Source organism: Panthera pardus, unplaced genomic scaffold (assembly GCF_024362965.1).
Source record: "Panthera pardus isolate Hobbes unplaced genomic scaffold, ASM2436296v1 HiC_scaffold_24, whole genome shotgun sequence".
Lineage (NCBI taxonomy): Eukaryota > Metazoa > Chordata > Mammalia > Carnivora > Felidae > Panthera > Panthera pardus.
The window spans coordinates 52,620,399-52,642,198 of NW_026526810.1; the positions used below are offsets into that span (position 1 = coordinate 52,620,399).

A 21,800-nucleotide genomic window follows, 5' to 3' on the forward strand; every position below is an offset into this window, starting at 1 on the left:
AGGCCAAAAGCACTCTGGCTGCACATGTCTTCTGGGAACCAGTAGGCTTTTTAAGGTTGGCTTGTTACTATCTATCTGGCTGACCATGAAGGTCACCTTGGCTGACAAGGGACTCTGACCCCTTTCCCTACTCTGTACCAGAGAAGAGTCTGGGTTGCAGTAGAGTCAGTGGAAAGAGGGAGTTCCTCCTCAGTCTTCATCAGGCCCAGAGCTGAAGGGAAGACCTACAGCCAAACCTGACTGGGCAAGGAGGGCAGAGGCCTGGATATGGAGGGCAGGCCTACCACCCCACAGAACCTCATCCCTGCCTGTTTTTCACCAGAGGATGCTGTGTTCCTGGAGAGGGAGTCTCAACGCACAGAGTATGTTTTGAACCAGAACGGCCTCATCTACTTGGGTACAGCTGACTGCATCCAGGAGGAGCCCTGGGACTTTGGCCAGGTACAGGGACCTCTGGGGAAGACAAGGGCCAGTGATAGCCACATAGCCTTGTTCAGGCCAGACAGAGCTGGCATGTCCAAAAGCCCTTAAGTCATGAGGCCTTTTCTTTTCTTTTCTTTTCTCTTTTCTTTTCTTTTCTTTCTTTTCTTTTCTTCTCTTTTCTTTTCTTCTCTTTTCTTTCTTATTTTTTTAAGGATTCAGTCCATAAGTTTATTTGCAAACATATCAAGTAAGTTGAATTCAAGAGTTTGATCCAGTTTTCAAAGACTGCACCTCTTAAAAAGCTCCCTTTCACATCTGTTTAATGGATTAATTAAAACACCTGTATTCCTTAAGCAGTTAGTATCTTACTATAAAAAAAGATGAAGCAAATTCAGATCCCAAGTATATAGTCATTGGGGTACCTGGCTAGCTAAGTTGGTGGAGCATCTGACTCTTGATGCTGGGGTCATGAGTTCAAGCCCCATGTTGAGTGTGGAGCCCACTCGAAATAAACAAACAAACAAAAAGTACATAATCCTCATAATTAGTAACAGCCACTTGTTTTCCACTAAAAATGGCAAATTCGTCCCTGGGTTCTCTTCATAGTGGCTCTTACGGACCACAGAGGTTGGGAACCTTCAGATGCTCTGTCCCAACATAACGCTGTTGGAAGTTCTGTGAAAGGCACCCAGACCCAAGATGGAAGAAATGGTGGCACCACACCAAGTCCTCCTTTTTCACAACCTTGTTCCCTGGTGTGTCAATGAGTCTGTTTCTTTCGGCAGTTTCAGCCATGTGGTGCCTCTCTTTCCTTAGGGCCACGTCAGACCTTCCTCCACAGCTTCCAGAGTTAACTTCCTAAACACCACAGCAAATCAAACCTCTGTTAAATCCCCACTGTCTACAGGATAATAACTAAATTCCCTGGCTCGACACATTAAGGCCCTTCATAGCCAGTCCAGTACTTTTCTTTCCTCAAGAGCTAGCCATCCCATGCTCCAGCTTCTAGCCATCCCCTGAACAGACAGGTTGAATATGTCTGGAATACCTTTCCTCCTTTGTCACCCCCAGAAAATTCCTACCCATCTTTTCTTTTTTTTTCAATGTTTATTCATTTTTGAGAGAGACAGAGCATGAGTGGGGGAAGGGCAGAGAGTGAGGGAGACACAGAATCTGAAGAAGGCTCCATGCTCCGAGCTGTCAGCACAGAGCCCTACACGGGGCTCGAACTCATTAACTGTGAGATCATGACCCAAGCTGAAGTCGGACACTTAACCGACTGAGTCACCCAGGCACCCCCCTACCCATCCTTTAACACTGTCTGGATGTTTTTCCCAGGCCCCAAAGGTAAGAGTGACTCTCTCTGCTGTGCCCTCTGCTCTGGGTTGGCATCTCTCCTAGAACCCAACCATGTTGCTGAGATTGTATTCTAAGTGCCTCTGTGTCCCTCCCTACTCCTAAACTGCAGGTTCCTCAAGAGCAAGAGCTGCCTTGGTATCCTCCCCACGTGGGGCAGTGCTGGCAGGAGCTGTAGGAGCACATTAAATGGAAAATGATAGAAATGAAACAATACAGCCCTGGTTGTCAAGGGCTCACACCCTATTGAGAAACTCAGACAACAGAAGAGGCAAAGGACCAGACTGCCCATACACACAGACCAGGGGGCACAATGGGAGGGAGGGAAAAGCCAGAACTCCCATGGGAGACAAGAAGGCATGGCAGGAAGGAGTGGAACCTGAGTCTGGAAGAAGGATGAGGTGATGGTGGGGGGTGAGTACCCAACCTGGAGGCCGTTTATCATGGTTTTGTGTGCTCCTTACAGTTTGAGGTGGATGTCATTGACCTCAGTCTGCACTTACTGAGCATGGACAAGCAGGTGGAGGAGTGGGGCAACCCCGTGCATGTGGCCCACATTTTGGGCGCCTCGGTGAGTGAGGTGGGAGGGAGAGGAGGCCAGCGTGGGGAGATGAGACAGGAGCTCTCTGCCAGAGCTGCCCATCTTTATAGCCCTGGAAATCTTCAAATCACAAATGGTCCCTTCCTCCCAGGTACTTTGGTGCTTCCCGCTGTTCCTAAATGTCCTTTCAGAGGAGTAATGAGTTTCCCATTTCCTCTTGTGCCTCTGGACTCCCCTCTGAAGAGGTGGAGAGGGATGAGGTCAAGCCGTGAGGAGGTGGAGGTGGAAGCTTGGGATAAGTGGGCCTTGACGTCCCAGGTGCAAACACCCTCAAAGGAACCAGGGCCAGGGCAAGTGAAGGAGCAGTGAAAGCAGCCCCCAGGGAGAGGCAGCGCTCTTGCTCTTCTTGTGATGTGAGGCTTGTTTGCCATGTGGTCTACAAGTCCCTGGCTTCCAGAGGACTTGATAAAGAGGAGAATTCTCCGGGCCCCACCCCTAGAGATTACAACCCAGTGGGTAGGGTGAAGCCCACGAATATCCAAGTGATTCTCATGCAGTTGGTCTAAGCCCTCTTTATTCACCCCCTGGAGGCTATTCTGTCTTGGGCCCCATGTATCATCCACACATTTCCACAAACAGCTGCATGCTTTCATGGAGAAGAGGGTCTTGCCCACCCCACAGACCCACACCATCCAGGAAGCGGCCTTGCTGAACAAGCGCCGGGGCAGTGTGCCCATCCTGCGGCAGTGGCTCACAGGCCAAGGGCGACCTGTGTACGACGGCCAGGCCTGGGTGTTCGCCGCAGTTGCTTGCACAGGTACAGAGCCAGCTTGCCTGCCACACCCCCCTTGGCTACTGTATGGAGCGTCTGCCCTGCCTCTTGGGTTGTCCTGCGGCTTTCTCCCTGAAACTTTCCCTGCCTTTGCCCCAGTAGAGCAAGCCCCGGTGCTCTGGTGAATATTCGGTAAGCTTGCCCTGGCTGTACACTCCGCCTGCTGTGTAAATTTTTTGCACCTCATTTCTCAGCCTTTATGCATCCTGTGCTGTGTCAGTGCTAACTTCCTGGTGCCTGTGTCCCTCCTCTTTCCACAATGTCAGGTGGTATTTAAGACAGTGCCTGCCCAGAGGAGACACTGAAAACACTAGCTATACATACCCAGGCCTCTCTGGCTCCCCCTGACTCTCTGGCCCCTTCCACGCAGTGCTGCGGTGCCTGGGAATCCCTGCTCGCGTCGTTACCACATTCACCTCAGCCCAGGGAACTGGCGGACGCTTGTTTGTAGATGAGTACTACAATGAGGAGGGCCTTCAGAATGGAGAAGGCCAAAGAGGCAGAATCTGGTGAGAAGCCCAAAGAGGATGAAGTCTCAGACATGGAAGGGCTCCAAACCCACATGGTATAAGCCCCCCACACCCTGAGTGACCCTCGCACTGAGAGGAGGCCCTCAAGACTATTATACGTGGGACATGGATGGTCAGTGGTGCCATGCACCACCCCCCCTTCGTGGGAGCATGGCAGCCACTTTTAGTGTCCTATGGCAATAATGACTCTGATTTCTAGAATGTCTTCAGCTTTTCAGAACTACTTTTGTCCTCATTTGAATTATTCACTTTGATGCCTTCAGGATCTTCCAGACTTCCACAGAGTGCTGGATGACCCGGCCTGCTTTGCCTCAAGGTTATGATGGATGGCAGATTCTGCACCCAAATGCTCACAGTGGAGGTGGAGGTAAAGCCTGGGGGTAGGCTCCCATACCATCCTAGGCTGCACAAGCTGAAGGAGTCCGTGGGAGAGGAAATATGAGCAGCAGGAGGTCCCAAGAGGGTCTGCATCCCCTAAAACCGGATGAGTTTTAGGAAGGAATGATAGTGGCCAGCAGAATGCTGACCTGAAGCCAGTAGGCTGAAAGGAACAAAGGTGTTAGCTATTTAGGCCCGAGGCTGTGGGGAGACTAGCCCTACCTCAGAACAACTGGCAAGGAAGCAGAATCCCAATGAAGGGTAGAGGGTCTTAAGATAACTGGTAGATGTGCTGGGTTAGGGGCTTGTAGGTGAGATTTCTGAGGTTCTGGATATGGGTAAAGAGGGTATCAGGATAGGCTCAAGCTCAGAGAAGAAATCTTCAAGAGCCATAAAAGGATCACTCTTCCTTGCTCAGCAGCAGAATAGTAATAGAGCCTGGCACATAATAAGTGCTCAATAAAAGTGAACTATTCCTAACTATAGCCATAGTCGAGCTGGCTAAGCAACTCCTGTGTACTATGGTCCTCTGAGGTTCTACCTGTCCAGTTTCTGAGAGGGCTCCTGCCACAGGCCAGGACCAAAAAGGATCGTCACTACATAGTTGTGAATTTCACCTCTGCAATGCCCTTTCATAAACTCTGCCTAGTGCCTACCTCTGACCTTGATCTCGGGGAAGGGAAAATAGGACATAGGATGGGGACTAAGGTTATGCAGCTCTGGCTCAGGAGAGGTCTAGGTATGGTTCCTCTTGCTCACTGCCCTTTTCCTCCCTCAGTCCTCGAGTCCTGTGATCTGGTTCCTGTCAGAGCAGTCAAGGAGGGGATACTAGGACTGACACCTGCAGTATCAGACCTTTTTGCTTCAGTAAATGCCTCGTGTGTGGTCTGGAAGTGTTGTGAGGATGACACACTGGAGCTAACCAACTCCAACACTAAGTATGTTGGCAACAACATCAGCACCAAGAGTGTGGGCAGTGACCGCTGTGAGGACATCACTCAGAACTACAAGTATCCTGAAGGTATTGGGCAGGGTTTTTCAGCACCTGAAATGCCAACAGAGGGGAAGGGATGGCCAGAAAGATATAGGCCAGAGAGAGTCACAGTCTTCTCCATATCTCATAAAATGCATTTTTTAACCCCATTTGATACTCTTGACATTATGGGCCGGATAACTCTTCCTTGTGGGTGGCTGTGCATCATAGGATGCTTATCAGCATTCACTAGATGCCAGCACCCCACCACCATGGGCAGTGACAACCAAAAAGTTCTCCATGTGCTTCTAAATGTCCTCCAGGGGACAAAATAAAACAACACATTTAATACCAAGTCCAGCTGCCAGAAGTTCTCCCTCTCTTCTTCTCACCCTCTCTTCCAGTACCCCAAATCTGCTCTGTCCTCCATATTGGTTAATGGCACCACCATCACCTATCTGTCCAAACAAGAAGGCTTGCACCCTCCTCAACTCTTCCTCCTTCATCACCCCACATTACTCTCACATCCATCTCCTCATCTCCTTCCCCATTGCCTATAGATAATTCAGGCCTCAACATCTCTTGTCTGTAGCATTGTAACAGCCTCCTAACTGGACCCCTGGGATCCAGTGTCTCCATTATTGTTCCCTTTCCAATTTACAGTTTCTAGAATGAGCTTTCTAAAACACAAAATAATTGTTACTCCCCTGCTCTAGAATATTCCATGGTCCCCACTGCCCTTGGAATAAGTCAACTCCTTCACTTAGGAAGATCTGAGTCCCTACAGACCTGTCCTCAGAGACAGTAAGACTTGTCCAAAAGCTTGCTCTCCCACCATTCAAGGGACAAATGCATAGCACTTGAAGAACTTGGTCTTTGAATAACTTGGACAAGACATGCTGTATCTAGAGTGGATCTGCCCAACAAAGACCTTTTTTGTTTTTTTTAAAGTTTATTTATTTTGAGAGGGAGCAGGGGAGGGGCAGAGAGAGAGGGAGAGAAAGAATCCCAAGCAGGCTCCTCGCTGTCAGTGCTGAGCCTGATGTGGGGCTTGATCCCACAAACTGCAAGATCATGACCTTAGTTGAAATCAAGAATTGGACATTCAGCCAACTGAGCCATCCAGGTGCTCCAGACCTTTTTATTTTAAGCTTTTATTGAAATTCCAGCTAGTTAACAGTGTAATATTAGTTTCAAGTGTAGTGATTCAACAATTCCATACATCAGCCAGTGCTCATGATGACAAGTGCACTCCTTAACCCTCATCACCCATCCCCCCACCCACCTTCCCTCTGATAACTGTCAGTTTGTTCTCTATAGTTAAGAGTCTCTTTCTTGATTTGCCTCTTTCTTTTTATCCCCCTTTGCTCATTTGTTTTTTTAAATCCCACATGAGCGAAATCATATGGTATTTGTCTTTCTCTGGCAAGATTTCACTCTTTTTATGGCTGAGTAATATTCCATTGTGTGTGTGTGTGTATGTATATATAGATATATCTTGTCTGTACAAGAGATGTATATATATATATATATATATATACATACACGTGTACAGACAAGATATATATATATGTGTGTGTGTGTATATATATATATATATATACACACACACACATCTTTTTTTATGCCAAATGTCATCAGTTGATGGACACTTAGGCTGCTTCCATACTTTGACTATTGTAGATAATGCTGCTATAAACATTGGGGTGCATGTATTCCTTTGAATTAGTATTTTTGTCTTCCTTGGGTAAATACCTACTTGCAATTGCTGGATTGCAGGGTAGTTCTATTTTTAACTTTTTGAGGACACTGCATACTGTTTTCCAGAGTGGCTGCACCAGTTTGCATTCCAACATTGCAAGAGGGTTCTCCACATCCTCACCAACACCGGTGATTTCTTATGTTGTTGATTTTAGCCATTCTGACATGTGTGAAGTGATACCTCATTGTAGTTTTGATTTGCATTTCCCTGATGATAAGCGATGTAGAGCATCTTGTCATGAGGCTGTCAGTCATCTGTATGTCTTCTTTGGAGAAATGTCCATTCATGTCTTCTGCCCATTTTTAAATTTGATTATTCATTTTTTGCGTGTTCAGTTTTATAAGTTCTTTATTTTGAGTGTTAACCCTTTATTGGATATGTCATTTGCAAATATTCTCTCCCATTCTATAGGTTGCCTTTTAGTTTTGCTGTTTGTTTCCTTCACTGTGCAGCTTTTTATTTTGATGTAGTCCCAAAAGTTTATTTTTGCTTTTCTCTTGCCTCAGGAGGCATATCTTTTTTAATTGTTTATTTAGTTATTTATTTTGAGAAAGAGGTGGGGGGCAGAGAGAGAATCCCAAGCAGGCTCCGTGCTGTCAGCCCAGACCCTGACACAGGGCTGAATCTCACAAACTGTGAGATCATGATCTGAACCAAAATCAAGAGGTAGATGCTTAACCAACCAAGCCACCCACGCACCCCTCAGGAGACATATCTAGAAAGAAGTTACAGCCTGTGTTTTCGGATTTTTATGGTTTTGGTCTCATGTTCGGACTTTTTTTTTTTTTTTTTTTTTTAAGCTAAATGTGGTCTTAGAGGGTTGCAAAGCTCTTATGATTTTGGGATTTGAGTAGCATTGGGTAAATGAATCTTAATCCTGGACTTTTATTAGAAGAGTCTATACCCTCTGGATAAGAGGCCTGTTTTATTTCCTCCATTCTTCAGGATCTTTTCAAGAAAAAGAAGTGCTGGAAAGAGTCCAGAAAGAGAGAATGGAACATGAAAAGGACAGTGGCATCCATCCTCCCAGGCTCAAGACTGCTGAGCCTCTATACCTGTTCTTGGAAGCACCCAGCTCCCTATGCCTAGGAGGGAATGCCCAGTTCTCAGTGATCCTGGTTAACCCCACTGATGAGGAGAAGGCTGTGGAGCTGGCAATTGGGGTGCAGGCAATGTACTACAATGGCATCCTTGCTGCCAAGCTCTGGAAGAACAAGCTGTTCCTCACGCTTGGTGCCAACATGGGTAATTCTAAGGCCTTGCCAGACCTCCTCAACCCCCAGCTCCTACCCTGGGTAGGCAACAGCCATGGGGCACACCGGAAGTTCTGAAGAGGTGGCTTCTAGCCCCTGGTGTGCCCTCTGTCTGTCATTCAACACATATTTATTGAGCTTCACATAGAAAAAAGCACTCACAATTCCAACTGCAGTCAGATAAATAAACAGACCATGACTGCAGTATAAGAAGTATTTGATGATGTAAACAGAGTACAATGGCAGGGGATCATGTCACCCAGGTTGGAGCAGGCTGCTCCCAGATACATCAGACTACACCGAGTCTGAAAGGATGAGTAGGAAGGGCAGCGACAGGCAGAAAAGTGAGTCACGAGTATTCAAGGCAGAAGGAACAACATGTACACAGGTTCTCCCTCCTCCCCCAAATTCCTACTTAATTGGTCTGGGATGGGGTCCAGGCAATGGTACTTTTTAAAAGCTCCCTATGTTACCCTGGACTAGAGTAGTTGTTCTTAAACCTTGCTGCATATATGAATCACCCAGGGAAATTGGATGCTCAGCCTGAACCCCAGACCAATTAAATCAGAAACCCCATGGTTTGACCCAAACATCAAAAACTGTTTAAATTCTTTGGGTGATTCCAATGGGCAGGCAAGAGACAATCAGTGGACTACAGCTTGTCTACATTATTGCAACAGTCTCCTAACCAGCCCACACAGCCCCCAGTTTCTCCACCATGTTTCCTTTTTGCGGGGTGCAGGGACTTGGATCATGCAGGGACTTGTATGTCATGCCAAGGAGTTTGAATTTTGTTCTCTAGGCAGTGGGGAGCTAGGAAAAATTGAACTAGAGGAGCAAATGTGATCAGAAATTCATTTTGGCAGAATGGAATGGAAAGGGTCATATTAGAATACTGGTTCTGAATCTTGGCTACATGTTGAATCACCTGGGGAACTCAAAAAAAATTTTTTTTAATGTTTATTTATTTTTGAGAGAGACAGAGGCAGAGTGCAAGCGGGGGGCGGGGGCAGAGAGAGGGAAACACAGAATTGGAAGCAGGCTCCAGCTCCCAGCTGTCAGCACAGAGCCCGATGTGGGGCTCAAACTCACGAACCATGAGATCATGACATGAGCCTAAGTTGGCCACTTAACCAACTGAGCCACCCAGGCACCCCTTACCTGGGGAACTTTAAAAATATTGCTGCCTGGGCCTCACCACCAGAGTCTGATATAATTGATTTGGTGTGCAGCTTGGCATTGGGATCATTTTATAAAGCTCTCTATATGACTCTAATGTGCATGTAATGTTGAGAAACACTGGATCAGAGGTTGGAAAGTTTTGTAATAACCAAGTCAAGGAATGAAGGAGAAACCAGAGTAGCAGCACTTCAAATGAAGACATATTAAGGAGGTGGGATAGATTTGGACTTGTGAATATGTATGGGGGGGGGGGGGTGGTTAGAGGGTTGCTTTCAGTTTGGATGAACCCCTAGAATAGGGAAAATGAGGAAGAATAAGTATGGGCCCATTGGGTTCGAAAGCCCATGAGACATCCAGAGATGGCCAGGAGACAGCTGGAAACCTAAACCTGGCATTCAAAATAAAGGCCTTGGTTTGAGACCAGATGAGGAATCCTAGCACAGAGGGGGGCTGCCAAGTCAGGGCATCGATGAGCTCATGGGGGTAGAAGAAGGGGTGTGAGAAGAGAAGAGGGTGAAGGCAGGCAGCACCAGCATGTAGGGGGAAGGCAGGGAAGGAGCAGAAGGTGAATGGAGAAGTCAAAGACAGGAGGACCACCCAGCAGGGTCAGGAGAGTAGCCACAAAATGTCAAGACTGAAAAGTAGACACTGAGGGAGTGGTCTTACTGAGAAGTGATGGCAAAGGACAGCATCCTAGGGGTTAAACTGATTGAGAGTTGAGAAAGCAAGACACAGTGTGCCAGTCCTTCCTGGAAGAACAGACAGAAAAAGGAAACAGGATGAGTGGTTGTCAGCCAGGGACACTGGGTAGAGAGAGGGTGGGTTTTTTTGTTTGTTTAAGATGAGAGAGCAGAATCTGCTTTCGTGCTGAGGAAAATAATCAACAGAGAGGGAAAGACTGAAGCCTCAGGAAAGATGGGTTAAAATTGGCGGTGCAACCCTTGGGGAAAGGAGGGGCAACTAGAATAACTGTAGCTTATTTTTGGCAAACATAGGGTTAAGTGTGCATTATGCATTATATCATTTATCCTCACAACAACCTTAAGAGGTAGCAACCAATGGTATCCCCACTTTACAGATGAGGAGACAAAGACAGAGAGCTTAAATAATTTGCCTGAAGTTGCACAGCAGGCAATAGTGGGGTCAGGATGGGACACAGACCTCAAAAGTGGAGGTTCAACTTGGGGAGGGCAGACACTTCATCTTCCGGGTGGCAGCAGGGGTAGAGGTCTATGTCTACGGGGTTGGGAATGGGAACATGAGCTTGAGAAGATTCCTCAAGGATGAAGGATGGCTTCATTTTCTCTGCAAAAGGGAAACTGAAGAAACAGAATAGGGAGGAACTAAGTAAGCATATATTTAGCAACGACTGTGTGGTAGCATCTGAGATAAGCACTCAGTATCTCATTTAACACAAGCTATCCCACCAGGTAGGCATTCTTATCAGACAAGGCAACTGAGGCCAGAGAGCTTAACTCATTCTAGTTTACAGGAACCTTCCACAACCCTACTGAGGAGGTCTGCCAAGAGCGCTGGCGGAGGCAGTGATGGTGGTGGGAGTGGGGTCTTGAGTGAGTTCCAAGTTTGAAATTGCTGTGAGAAATGGGGCATCTTGCTGGCTTCAGTGCGATACTTTGCACTGTGTGTAACTATTCCTTCTTTCCAGGGCACATGCACTCATTCCTTTGCACTGACTCTGCCTGTCGTATGTTTCAGTTTATGAAACCACCACCAACAGCCTGTCCTTCTCCTGTTTTGAGCAAAGCCCACCAGAGAACAGCTTCCTCAGACTCACGGCCATAGCCACGGCAACGCAATCTGAATCCAGCCTCAGCTGCTTTGCTCAGGAAGACATTGCCATTTGTAGACCACGCCTAGTCATTGAGGTAGGCACCAGTCTTTCCCCGAATTGCTATCCTTTGCTCTGTTTCAGAAGGAATCAAAGCCCCTCAAGCTTCAGGGCAAATGACTGTGCTGTAGGATTACCCGAAAAGGCTAGGTTGACAGATCTCTCTTAAAAGAGATAGTTTTTTACATATGCTATTAAGGTTTACATCTTCCAACTTTTTTCTGGTTAAAGATTTTTTTTTAACAGTCAATCATGGTCTTCATTTTTTTTTGTCTTTTTTAATTTGCATCCAAATTAGCATATAGTGCAAGTGATTTCAGTAGATTCCTTAGTGCCCTTTACCCATTTTAGCCCATCCCCCCTCTCACAACACCTCCAGTAACCCTCTCTTTGATCTCTATATCTAGAGTTTCTTATGTTTTGTCCCCCTCCCTGTTTTTATGTTTTTATATTTTGTTTCCCTTCCCTTATGTTCATCTGTTTTGTCTCTTAAAGTCCTTATGAGTGAATTCATATGATTTTTGTCTTTCTCTAATTTCACTTAGCATAATACCCTCCAGTTCCATCCATGTAGTTGCAAATGACAAGATTTCATTCTTTTTGATCACCAAGTAATACTCTATTGTATATATACACACATTTTCTTTATCCATTCATCCATCGATGGACATTTGGACTCTTTCCATACTTAGGCTATTGATAGTGCTGCTATAAACATGGGGGTGCATGTGTCCCTTTGAAACAGCACACCTGTATCCAGTGGATAAATGCTTAGTAGTGCAATTGCTGGGTCGTAGGGTAGTTCTATTTTTAGATTTCTGAGGAACCTCCATACTGTTTTCCAGAGTGGCTACACCAGCTTGCATTCCCAGGTTAAAGATTTTTATGAGGATCTCCCCAGTTGCTGCCTTCATAGTTAGAAGGATAATACCAGCCAATGTTTATTTAGTGCTTTATACATAGGCCAATGTATTTTCAACTTCTTTTAATACAAAATCCCTGTGAGGTGGAACTATTCCCATTATTCAGATGAGGAAACAGTCCTAGAGAGTATCATGCCCATGATCATAAAAATGGGATGTTTCAAAGGCTTATGGCTTTTGATTTAATCCTCTTTCCATGTCTACTCTGGCCAAAATTAATGCAATCTGGCCCCAGCCCTCAAGGAGGTTATATTATAATTAAGTAAAGGAGACATAATGTTTGGTCTTTTATGTAAGTGCTTAAATAGAGGTACAAAGTCACTATGGGATAAGTGAAGTAAGGGGATTAATTCCAGCTGGTTTGAGGAAGACTTAATGGAAAGAGATGGCATTTATGCTGGGCCTTGAAAAATAGGTAAGCTTCAGTGCAGAGGTGGAGGAAGGCCACTGCAGGCAGAAGACTCAACACAGAGGCCCAAAAGAAGGGAGCCTGAGGGGTGTGCTGGGATGGGAAAGTGCCCAGGGTGGCTGGGATGTCGTTTAGTTGAGGGAAGAACAGGTGAGGCTGGCGAAGGAGATTGGGGTCAGGCCACGAAGGGCTCTGAATGCCAACCAAAGATGAATTCTGAAGACAATGGGAAACCCCTCACCTTTTTTTCTTTACAATAATTTTTTTTAATGTTTATTTATTTTTGAGACAGAGAGATGGTGGGGGGGGGGGGTGGCAAGGTAGGGGCAGAGAGGGAGACACAGAATCTGAAGCAGGCTCCAGGCTCTGAACCATCAGCACAAAGCCTGACATGGGGCTGGAACTCATGAACTGTGAGATCATGATGTGAGCCAAAGTCGGACACTCAACCTACTGAGCCCCCCAGGTGCTCCTACCCCTCACCTTTCTAAGCGGAGGAGAGGCACCATCAGAGATGGCTACTCATGAATCAAGGGTAAGAATAAATGCAGGAAGACCAGATAGAGGGGTAAAGAAGTCAGCTGTGGAGTTTGGGAAGGAAGTTTGGAGTTTGGAGTCCGGAAGGCAGAGGCAGAAGAGTAACTGAAGAGAGTACAGGGAGGATGCCTAGGAGGGGAAGCAGTAACTGTGCCTCTGTGCTCTTGACATCTGCTTCAGGTTTTGCCTCTTCCCACAGATGCCAGAAACAACAGAGCAATATCAACTTCTTAAGGCTTCAGTCAGCGTCCATAACTTCCTAGATGTTCCCATGCAGGACTGTGTGATCTCCATTTTCGGAAGGGGGCTCATTTACAGAGAGAAGAGATACAGGTAAGAGACTACAAGCTTCTCATCCCGCTAAAACACCTCAACTAGTCAGAAAGACAGGGACCCAAAATTAATGACTGCCTTTTTGCCATGTCCATTGAGACAGAGGAAATACCTCTGCAAGTTGAACTAAAAGAATTAGGGCCTCTCTCATCCTGGGAGACAGGAGTGAGGGAGGCTACATGCCCCTTGGGCACCCACACGACCCTGATCGCTGCTCTGCAGTCAGGGAGGTTAGGCCTGAGTACTAGAGACTATCACAGGGAGGGTAGGCTGCCTCTTGGTGCAGCCAGTGAACTGCATTCTACTAATGACAATCATAATACAAAATTTTGTTTAAATATTCCTTTTTATTCCTGTTCCCACCAGCCCCTTTTGCATTCTTTTGTAAGTGTGTGTATCCTTTCATCAGAATGTGTAAAAAGTGTGCTATAAGACAGTATTTTTTTATTTTTAATCTTTATTTATTTTTGAGAGAGAGAGAGACAGAGCACAGGCAGGGGAGGAACAGAAAGAGAGGGAGACACAGAATCTGAAGCAGGCAGGCTCCAGGCTCTGAGCTGTCAGCATAGAGCCTGACACAGGGCTCAAACCACGAACTGTGAGATCATGACCTGAGCCAAAGTCAGATGCTTAACTGACTGAGCCACCAAGGCGCCCCTATAAGACTGTATTTTTAACTTATGTACATTATATCTAATCTTATTTTTCACTCAGAACTGTTTCTGAGATTCATCTGCATATGTTGCATCCATTGCTTCTGCAACATAATGCTTCACTGTGTACATCCCAGACTTCCTACCACTCTCTTTCCACAGTGATAGGCACCCAGAGTGCCACCAACTCCCAAACACCACAAATACTATTGCAATGAACATCCTCGTGCATCTTCTTATTGCTAGGTCACAGAATATGACCTGGTTTGACTGGGTACTATCAGATTTGTTTGCAGAATGACTGCAGAAGTCCACACTCCCTCCAGCAGTACATGAGTTTCTGAATTCCTACCATTCCTCCACTCTTGGCAACACCCTGCTTTCTCTTCTCTTCTGGGCTAATAGAAAGAAGGTAATATCTCTATCACCTCATTGTTTTAATTTGCAACTCTTCATATATTTATTAGCTTTTTCTGTTTCCTCCTCTGTAAAAGGTGTGTTCTCTTTGCCCACTTTTCTTTTGTGTTCCAGCTTTTTCTCCTTGTTGATTTGTAGGAGTTCTCTACATTAGTCCCTTGTTGGTTTCAGTATGTTGCAGGAATCTTCTTTCATTACCTCTTCTCACTGTGTCACTGTATCCTTTGTTGAAAACACAGTATACAATTTAGAGTTCACGATACTTACTCCTACCATCCCTGAAATTGCTGACAGTTGTCTGGTTATTGAGCGTGTGCCTCAGCCTTATGAAACTCAATGAATCACTCTTGCCAATAAGTTGAGAGGAGGGACTGCCAACATTCAACTACATTTTTGTGGTATCCCTGATCAACTGTGGAGAAAGCTCCTCACAGGGAATCTGCACTATGCCCTTAGTCACTGTAAGAAGGTCCACAGGAAGGCCAGGAGGTTCTTGATAGGGCTCCAAAGACCACCTGTTGTCATACTGACATCTTCTGTATATGTCCACTGTATTCTCACAGCACTTAGCAACACAAGGGTTCCAAAACCAAAGCTTTCCCAAACATACCCCGGGTAATACCAAGAGTGGGACCAGACTGAAGTCACAGGTGATAAAAGAAATAACAGGGGCGCCTGGGTGGCTCAGTCGGTTAAGCGGCCAACTTCGGCTCGGGTCATGATCTCACGGTCCGTGAGTTCGAGCCCCACGTCGGGCTCTGTGCTGACAGCTCAGAGCCTGGAGCCTGTTTCGGATTCTGTGTCTCCCTCTCTCTGACCCTCCCCTGTTCATGCTCTGTCTCTCCCTGTCTCAAAAATAAATAAAACGTTAAAAAAAATTTTTTTTAAAAAAGAAATAACAGATGCGGCTTGGAAGCCCTTAGAATAGGATGTTTCTCTTCTCAACCATGCAATTGTTCACCATAGGGAGGCTACTGTCTTGTATTCCCTTAAAACCTCCTCTGTTCGTTCCTTCGTTCCTTTGTTCCTTCCTTCCTTCCCTCCTTTCTCTTTCTTTTTCTTGAAATTTATTGTCAGATTGGTTTCCATACAACACCCAGTGCTCATCCCAAAAGGTGCCCTCCTCAATACCCATCACCCACCTTCCCCTCCCTCCCACCCCCCATCAACCCTCAGTTTGTTCTCAGTTTTTAACAGTCTCTTATGCTTTGGCTCTCTCCCACTCTAACCTCTTTTTTTTTTTTTTCCTTCCCCTCCCCCATGGGTTTCTGTTAAGTTTCTCAGGATCCACATAAGAGTGAAAACACATGGTATCTGTCTTTCTCTGTATGGCTTATTTCACTTAGCATCACACTCTCCAGTTCCATCCACGTTGCTACAAAGGGCCATATTTCATTCTTTCTCATTGCCACGTAGTACTCCATTGTGTATATAAACCACAATTTCTTTATCCATTCATCAGTTGATGGACATTTAGGCTCTTTCCATAATTTGGCTATTGTTGAGAGTGCTGCTATAAACATTGGGGTACAAGTGCCCCTATGCATCAGTGCTCCTGTATCCCTTGAAAACCTCTTCTGTTTCAACAGCAGGTACTTAAATGTTTACTTCTTCACAGTTCACCTCTTTAAGTAGGGAAAGAGTCACAGGGGCCAGCAAAGCAATGGGAAAGAACTATCACCTGCCTTTTCCTTTATTTCAGATTAGCTTCAGTGCTGCCCAGAAAGACCTTGTACACCCAATTCCAGTTCACACCGACACAGGTGGGGCCCCAGAGGCTCACTGTGGAAATGGACTGTGATATGTTCCAGAACCAAACCAACTACAGAAATATCACTGTGAAAGCCCCTGAACTTCCTTCTTAAACTTCCATTAAGTATCCCATGATTAAAGTCTGATGCTGATAACATGAACTTGGCCCACTGGAGAAATATGAAAACTATTAACTATATAGAGAATAAGTACTGGAAGAAAAAATAAAAGAAGTGGACTCCTTTTGTACAAAGTTGTAATTTTTTTTTGTTTACATTGTTTCATTGCTTTGACACTCTCAGTGTGATTTTAGCTCCTTCTGTTCACAACTCTTATTAAACTTATAGAATGGCACTTCATAAAAGTAAATTAAAACTCATTTGACATAAGGAATTTCAACCCAAGTACACACTCATGGCTCAGAAGAATGCCTGCTGTTGCTGATTATACCTAAAAAGACCGCGGGGACATCAGAAGGGCAGACGGGGTAAGTTACATCTATGTAAGGCAAAGAACTGACATTAGAGGTTGTGGAGACCTATAGCACATGCACAAGGCCCAAGTCAGGTCACCAGAATACACATCACTACAGGCGATGTACACCTTGCTTCCCAGTATGTGATTGTCCAGACCAATGCAAAAATATAATGAAGGTTGTGCAAAAGGACTAACTGAAAGCCCCTTAAAATTATATAAACTCTCTTATACGTTTAAAAATTTTTGATTTATAAAAATTTTGTATTTACATTTGGAGACACATGTAACATATAACCAAACAATAATACAAGTATTTATAAGAAAACTAAATCTGTTCAATAAGGTGGACAAACCTAACAAATGAGCTCAATACCAAAAAATAATTTTGGAGACTGGGATGGAATAATATTCAGAAGGACTTAATGATAAGAATAATAATATTATATAACACACTGAAGTACTCACAGTGGCTTTGAAGTCATCTTCTCTAAAGAAGTAAAGTCAAGCGTTTTTGTTCTAAGTACAGTTCTGATCAGAATCAGACCGTTAGACCTATAAACCCAAATGAAAGCGATGTGCTAGTCTCAACCCACTGTATTTCTGACAGAAAGAAACTTTGAAAGGTTACTTATTGAATTACCAGCAGGTCAACATTTTATTAAGCCCATCAATAGGTTTAACAATGAATTAACACACTTTATTGCAAATAGGGAATAAGGCAGCTTCTGCAGGAATCTCTGAAACACGATTCAGAAATGCAAACTCATGCAATTATCTTTTGTATCTAGCACAGAAAAATATATCAGACTTATGTAGTATATAAATAACTGCCAGTCTGGCCTAACCAACAATCTTTGGTAGTAGTGTCTCTTGACAAGGATGGATAGGAACTCGATTTTGATCCAGAAAGCATTCTAGCCCCATTTTAAAAGCAGACATCAGAGGCTACCTGTGATATAAGGAGAATGGAGAGTGCAAATGAGCCTGAAAACTCACAGTTCAAGTTCATTCTGAGTGAGTTCCTTGATTCTGTTCATGCAATGATCAACGGCATTAATGAGTAAAGGGATCCAACTATCTTCTGGCTGTGGGGTCACATGACTCGCTCTGAAAATGGAATGGGGAGAAAGAGAAGTTAAATTTATACTGTCAAGGGAAAACCTACCCACAAAAGGAGCACAGACGAAACTATAGTAAGAGAAGGCAAGTTTCTTTGTAGAAACTTAGATGCTCCACAACTCAAGTGGAAAGAAAACATCACACCCACGTTCTTCTACTTCTTAAAATGGGGCTTTGGGAGCTGAGAATGATTGGATAGGTTTATTCTCAAAAAAGCTATTTGGGGAGAAGTCCTCATACTCACTTAGTAATTTCAAGTGCCTTCTTTAAGACAGATACAAGTTTTGCAGACTAGAAAAGAAACAGAGAAGTTACTCACCCTGAGTCCTACTATAAAAAGGAAAGGAAAGCCAAGATATATTAAGACTCAAGTAATAAAAAAACAGAAAAAAAAAAAAAACTTGAAGGAAAGTGCAAAAACAAAAATTCTGGTTACATTACGGTGGTAGAATTATAGGATTCTTTTCTATTTAGCAAAATCTTATTAGTATTGCTACTTTAACATTTTATAAATTTTAAAAATTTGTTAATACTTTTAAATTTTTTAAAAATGAAAAAAGTAAGAATATAACCTGAATTTGTCCCAACTGCTGATAGCTTTGAATATATAGCAGGAACAGCTGAAGTTCCTTTTTAAAAAAATTCTATGTACAGAATTTTAAGCATACCGGTAACAAGATAACATGAGGATATATATATGCCACCAATATATAGTACATCTTTTAATTTTTTTTTTATTTGGAGTAATTGACAAGGCATATTGCTAATGATGTTTATTTCTTGGGAAGTCAATTTATAAAACTGAATGTGAAAAAAGAAGTTAATGCCCAAAAGGATCCTATGCACACTGTGAAGATACATTTGATGAATTTAATTTCCACTATCTAATTTATCAAATATTTTTAGGATTGAAAATTCTGAATATAAGATATAAGCCATTTGGTAGTTTTACTTCTTTTTCCAGTAACTGTAGAGATAATCTGAGTCTCTAAAAATAATAGAATTCTCTCTAGCACAGGACTCAGGACATGAAAGAATACAATAAAATCAGATTTTTATAAAGAGCTTGACCTTTTGTAGTTAAATCACCCAATGTGTTTATATTAGAACAGAGTATGTTTCTGGAACACTTGGTTTTGCCTACACCAGAAATCAGGCATTTACAACTTCAGGTTGAGAAGATACTAAAGTACTGTGGTAAATCAAACTTTCTTTTTCAAAGTAGCATTTTCTAAGGTCTTTGGGTTTTTCTAAGTGACTGCCCAAGAGGTTATGGAAGAGAGTAGTACCAGAACTCATGGCTATTAGAATTCAACTTCAATAAATATTTATCAGGCAGAAATACATGTAAGAACTGTGACATTATTGTTGTACTGGCATCCTAGTGTAACAAATAAATATATTTCCTATAGCTTAAAGGAAATATTAGTAATTAGGGAAATTCTACATTTAGGTCAGTAGCTATTCCCTCAAGTTGGTACTTACATTGATTCGCACAGTCAAGTGGCACATAGGTGGGTATATACTCAGAGCTAAATCATCCACACTAAGGACAGAAAGCAAAAATAACCATTAACAAAAAAAGGAACAAAGCTGAACTGGGTGGTTTTCAGTACACAATTAAGGCATGAGAGAATGTGAGAAATGTCCCATAAATGCCTATTAATTCCTTAAATTGAGCAACCAGAATCAATTCAACTGATATGTACTAAATATCTACTTACCCCATTTCCCTAGGAATCTGGGGGGAAAAACTCCCTTGGCCTATATGATAGGACATGATTAATTCAGTTAAAAATGGGAGGATGTGAAACCATCAATTTAATAACTGTGGAGTTCATCCATGGATGTCACTCAAGTGGGCATGACTTTACCCAAGTGATGCAATTTAGTACCACTAATAATGGGACAAACTAACATTATGCACCTGCCCAATATGATACAATGAGAAGCACAAAATACTCAAATATGTGATCGCCTTGCCAAAAAAATATTTAACCTGAATATAATCTATAATCCTTGCCAAAAAAATATTTAACTTGAATATAATCTATAATCATACAAAAGACAATCACATGAATCCAGATTTTTGGATATTCTGTGAGACAACTGACCTAGATTCTTGGATAGGAACTGTTATAGTTGCAAGAGACTACAACCAAACCAGACTACTGCAAGAGATGACAACCAAATGCACTGTGACACTATGACAGACCCCTTGATAAAAAAAAAAAAAAGGCTTTAAAATACATTTTAGAGACAAATGGGGACATTTGAATAGTAACTATTTTCTATTCAACGTTATATTTCGCAGATATAATAATAATGTCTGTTCTTAGAGATACGTGCTGAAGTATTTAGGGGTGAAATGTCACTGATGTCTGCAACTTACTCTCAAATGGTTCAGGAGAAAAATGGCACATCTAATCCATTGAGAAATAAACCAATATTGAAAAAAATGTGAGCAGGTGAACATAGATGAAGGATACATGGATGTTCAATGCAATACTTTTATCAACTTTCCTGTAGGTCGAAAATGTTCAAAATAAAAAACTGGGGGAAAAGCTTAAGGTGACAACACAAGCTGAGGTCACATGCTGCTGCTCACATGTTTCAAGTGGGGATTCCACTTACCAAGGGCTGATCTCGTCAGAGATATCCACAATGTCGTCCAGTTGGGCCACCTGATCCTTCTTCCCATTCTCTGCCACTGAGATCCGGATTTTCTTCAGGCAGGCTTTTGATGCTCTCACCAGTGCAAGGCATGGGATTATGAGCTCTTGATCCTCCTCTGACCAATATAAGTCCCGATTGTTTGGATACCCCAACCCATCATCCTCTTCATCACCGTGGTTATCAGAGTTGTCCTCAATGTCATTCAGGAGGCCACAGTACGGGTCACATTCTTCCACGGCCTAAGACATGCCATGATATATTTGAATGCCAAAAAAACCCCAAAAAACAAAAAACCAAGGCTTTTACACTTTCAGCATCATGTCTGAGTTATCCCCAAACCTCAGCCAGCTACTTCACTAATGGCTACAGAGTTCAAGCACCCTGTTCTCACTCCCCTTGCCCAGCAGTAGACAGAGGGGAGTGGTACTAAATCACACACTGGTGTGGGTAGGAGATGGGAGTTGGAAGCCAGGAGTGAAGATGGGACTTATTGAGTTAATGCTCAGGACATTTCCTTTCTTTATAGTATCATCTATGATCATGGAGTTGTCCCCTCACCTGCTCCATTTCCTCATGTGCATCCTTCACAAAATCCACATTCTTCGTCAGCATTGAAAGGGCTGCAGCTTTGTTATCTACGAGTGAAAAATCAGAAGCACTAGAATTAGAGGAGAAACCCAACAATTCTGTGAAGTCTGCAAATGGCAACCAATGGTGTTCCCATTTGTGAAGAGTGCCAAGGATAGTCAACAAGAGCAGTGGTTTAATAAAATTTTTCTCATATTCATCCTCTGGGTAACCAGAGGAGTTAAAAAGCTTTTCATCATTCACCACTAGAAGAAATAAAATGGTAACATGATGTTCCTCTTCATGGTCCTCTTGACAAACACTGCTTTTGGCCCAGCTGGCACTACCTCATAGGGGCTTCAGTGTGTCCCATAATACTGCTCCTGGGGCAGGACCAGGAGAACAAATCACATTTGTTCAACAAGACACGGCCACAGAAAGAGGGCTAAAAACGTATGAGAACTAGGTCGCCTGGGTGGTTTAGTTGGTTAAGTGTCCGGCTTTAGCTCAGGTCATGATCTCATGGTTCGTGGGTTTGAGCCCCATGTCAGGCTCTGTGCTGACAGCTCAGAACCTGGAGCCTGCTTCAGATTCTGTGTCTCCGTATCTCTCTGCTCCTTCCCTGCTCACACTCTTTTTGTCGCAAAAATAAATAAACATTAAAAAAAATTTTTTTTAAGTATAAGAGCTAAAAAGACTGTCAAAAAATGTTAATACCTATTTTTTGATGTTACTGATAAACTATATGCATTCCACTAAGTTGTAAGTTAAAATATACACATGCTACAAAACTACAAACTAGATATGAGAGAACTATCTGCTTTGGCCAGCAGAGTCAACAGCCCATTTCCCACTCTC

At 43.6% G+C, this 21,800-nt stretch overlaps 2 protein-coding genes across 10 annotated transcripts in view; one reads left to right on the top strand and one right to left on the bottom strand.

The window, feature by feature from the left end:
• Window positions 1-16,356, top strand: part of EPB42 (erythrocyte membrane protein band 4.2) — a 22,830-nt gene extending 6,474 nt beyond the window's left edge. For all 3 annotated transcript variants that reach the window (XM_053889139.1, XM_019442374.2, XM_053889138.1), the window contains exons 4-13: window positions 323-441; window positions 2,246-2,350; window positions 2,960-3,137; window positions 3,523-3,661; window positions 3,946-4,049; window positions 4,839-5,081; window positions 7,741-8,040; window positions 10,947-11,116; window positions 13,148-13,281; window positions 16,054-16,356. In XM_053889139.1, coding sequence (XP_053745114.1) covers window positions 323-441; window positions 2,246-2,350; window positions 2,960-3,137; window positions 3,523-3,661; window positions 3,946-4,049; window positions 4,839-5,081; window positions 7,741-8,040; window positions 10,947-11,116; window positions 13,148-13,281; window positions 16,054-16,216 — 1,655 coding nt within the window. In that variant the 3' untranslated portion in view covers window positions 16,217-16,356. The remainder of the gene's footprint in view (window positions 1-322; window positions 442-2,245; window positions 2,351-2,959; window positions 3,138-3,522; window positions 3,662-3,945; window positions 4,050-4,838; window positions 5,082-7,740; window positions 8,041-10,946; window positions 11,117-13,147; window positions 13,282-16,053) is intronic.
• CCNDBP1 (cyclin D1 binding protein 1) overlaps window positions 1-21,800 on the bottom strand; it is a 39,486-nt gene that overhangs the window by 12,320 nt on the left and 5,366 nt on the right. Inside the window, exons 7-13 of one of the 7 annotated variants that reach the window (XM_053889140.1) lie at window positions 20,934-21,010; window positions 20,334-20,614; window positions 19,185-19,245; window positions 17,944-17,990; window positions 17,577-17,687; window positions 10,392-10,549; window positions 623-5,105 (exon numbers count right to left, since the gene is read on the bottom strand). In XM_053889140.1, the coding sequence (XP_053745115.1) occupies window positions 10,393-10,549; window positions 17,577-17,687; window positions 17,944-17,990; window positions 19,185-19,245; window positions 20,334-20,614; window positions 20,934-21,010 (734 nt within the window). In that variant the 3' untranslated portion in view covers window positions 623-5,105; window position 10,392. Of the gene's footprint in view, window positions 1-622; window positions 5,106-8,248; window positions 10,550-17,208; window positions 17,688-17,943; window positions 17,991-19,184; window positions 19,246-20,333; window positions 20,615-20,933; window positions 21,011-21,800 lie in introns of those variants that run through there. The other 6 variants (XM_019442383.2, XM_019442377.2, XM_019442381.2 and 3 more) reach the window with 6 other exon arrangements.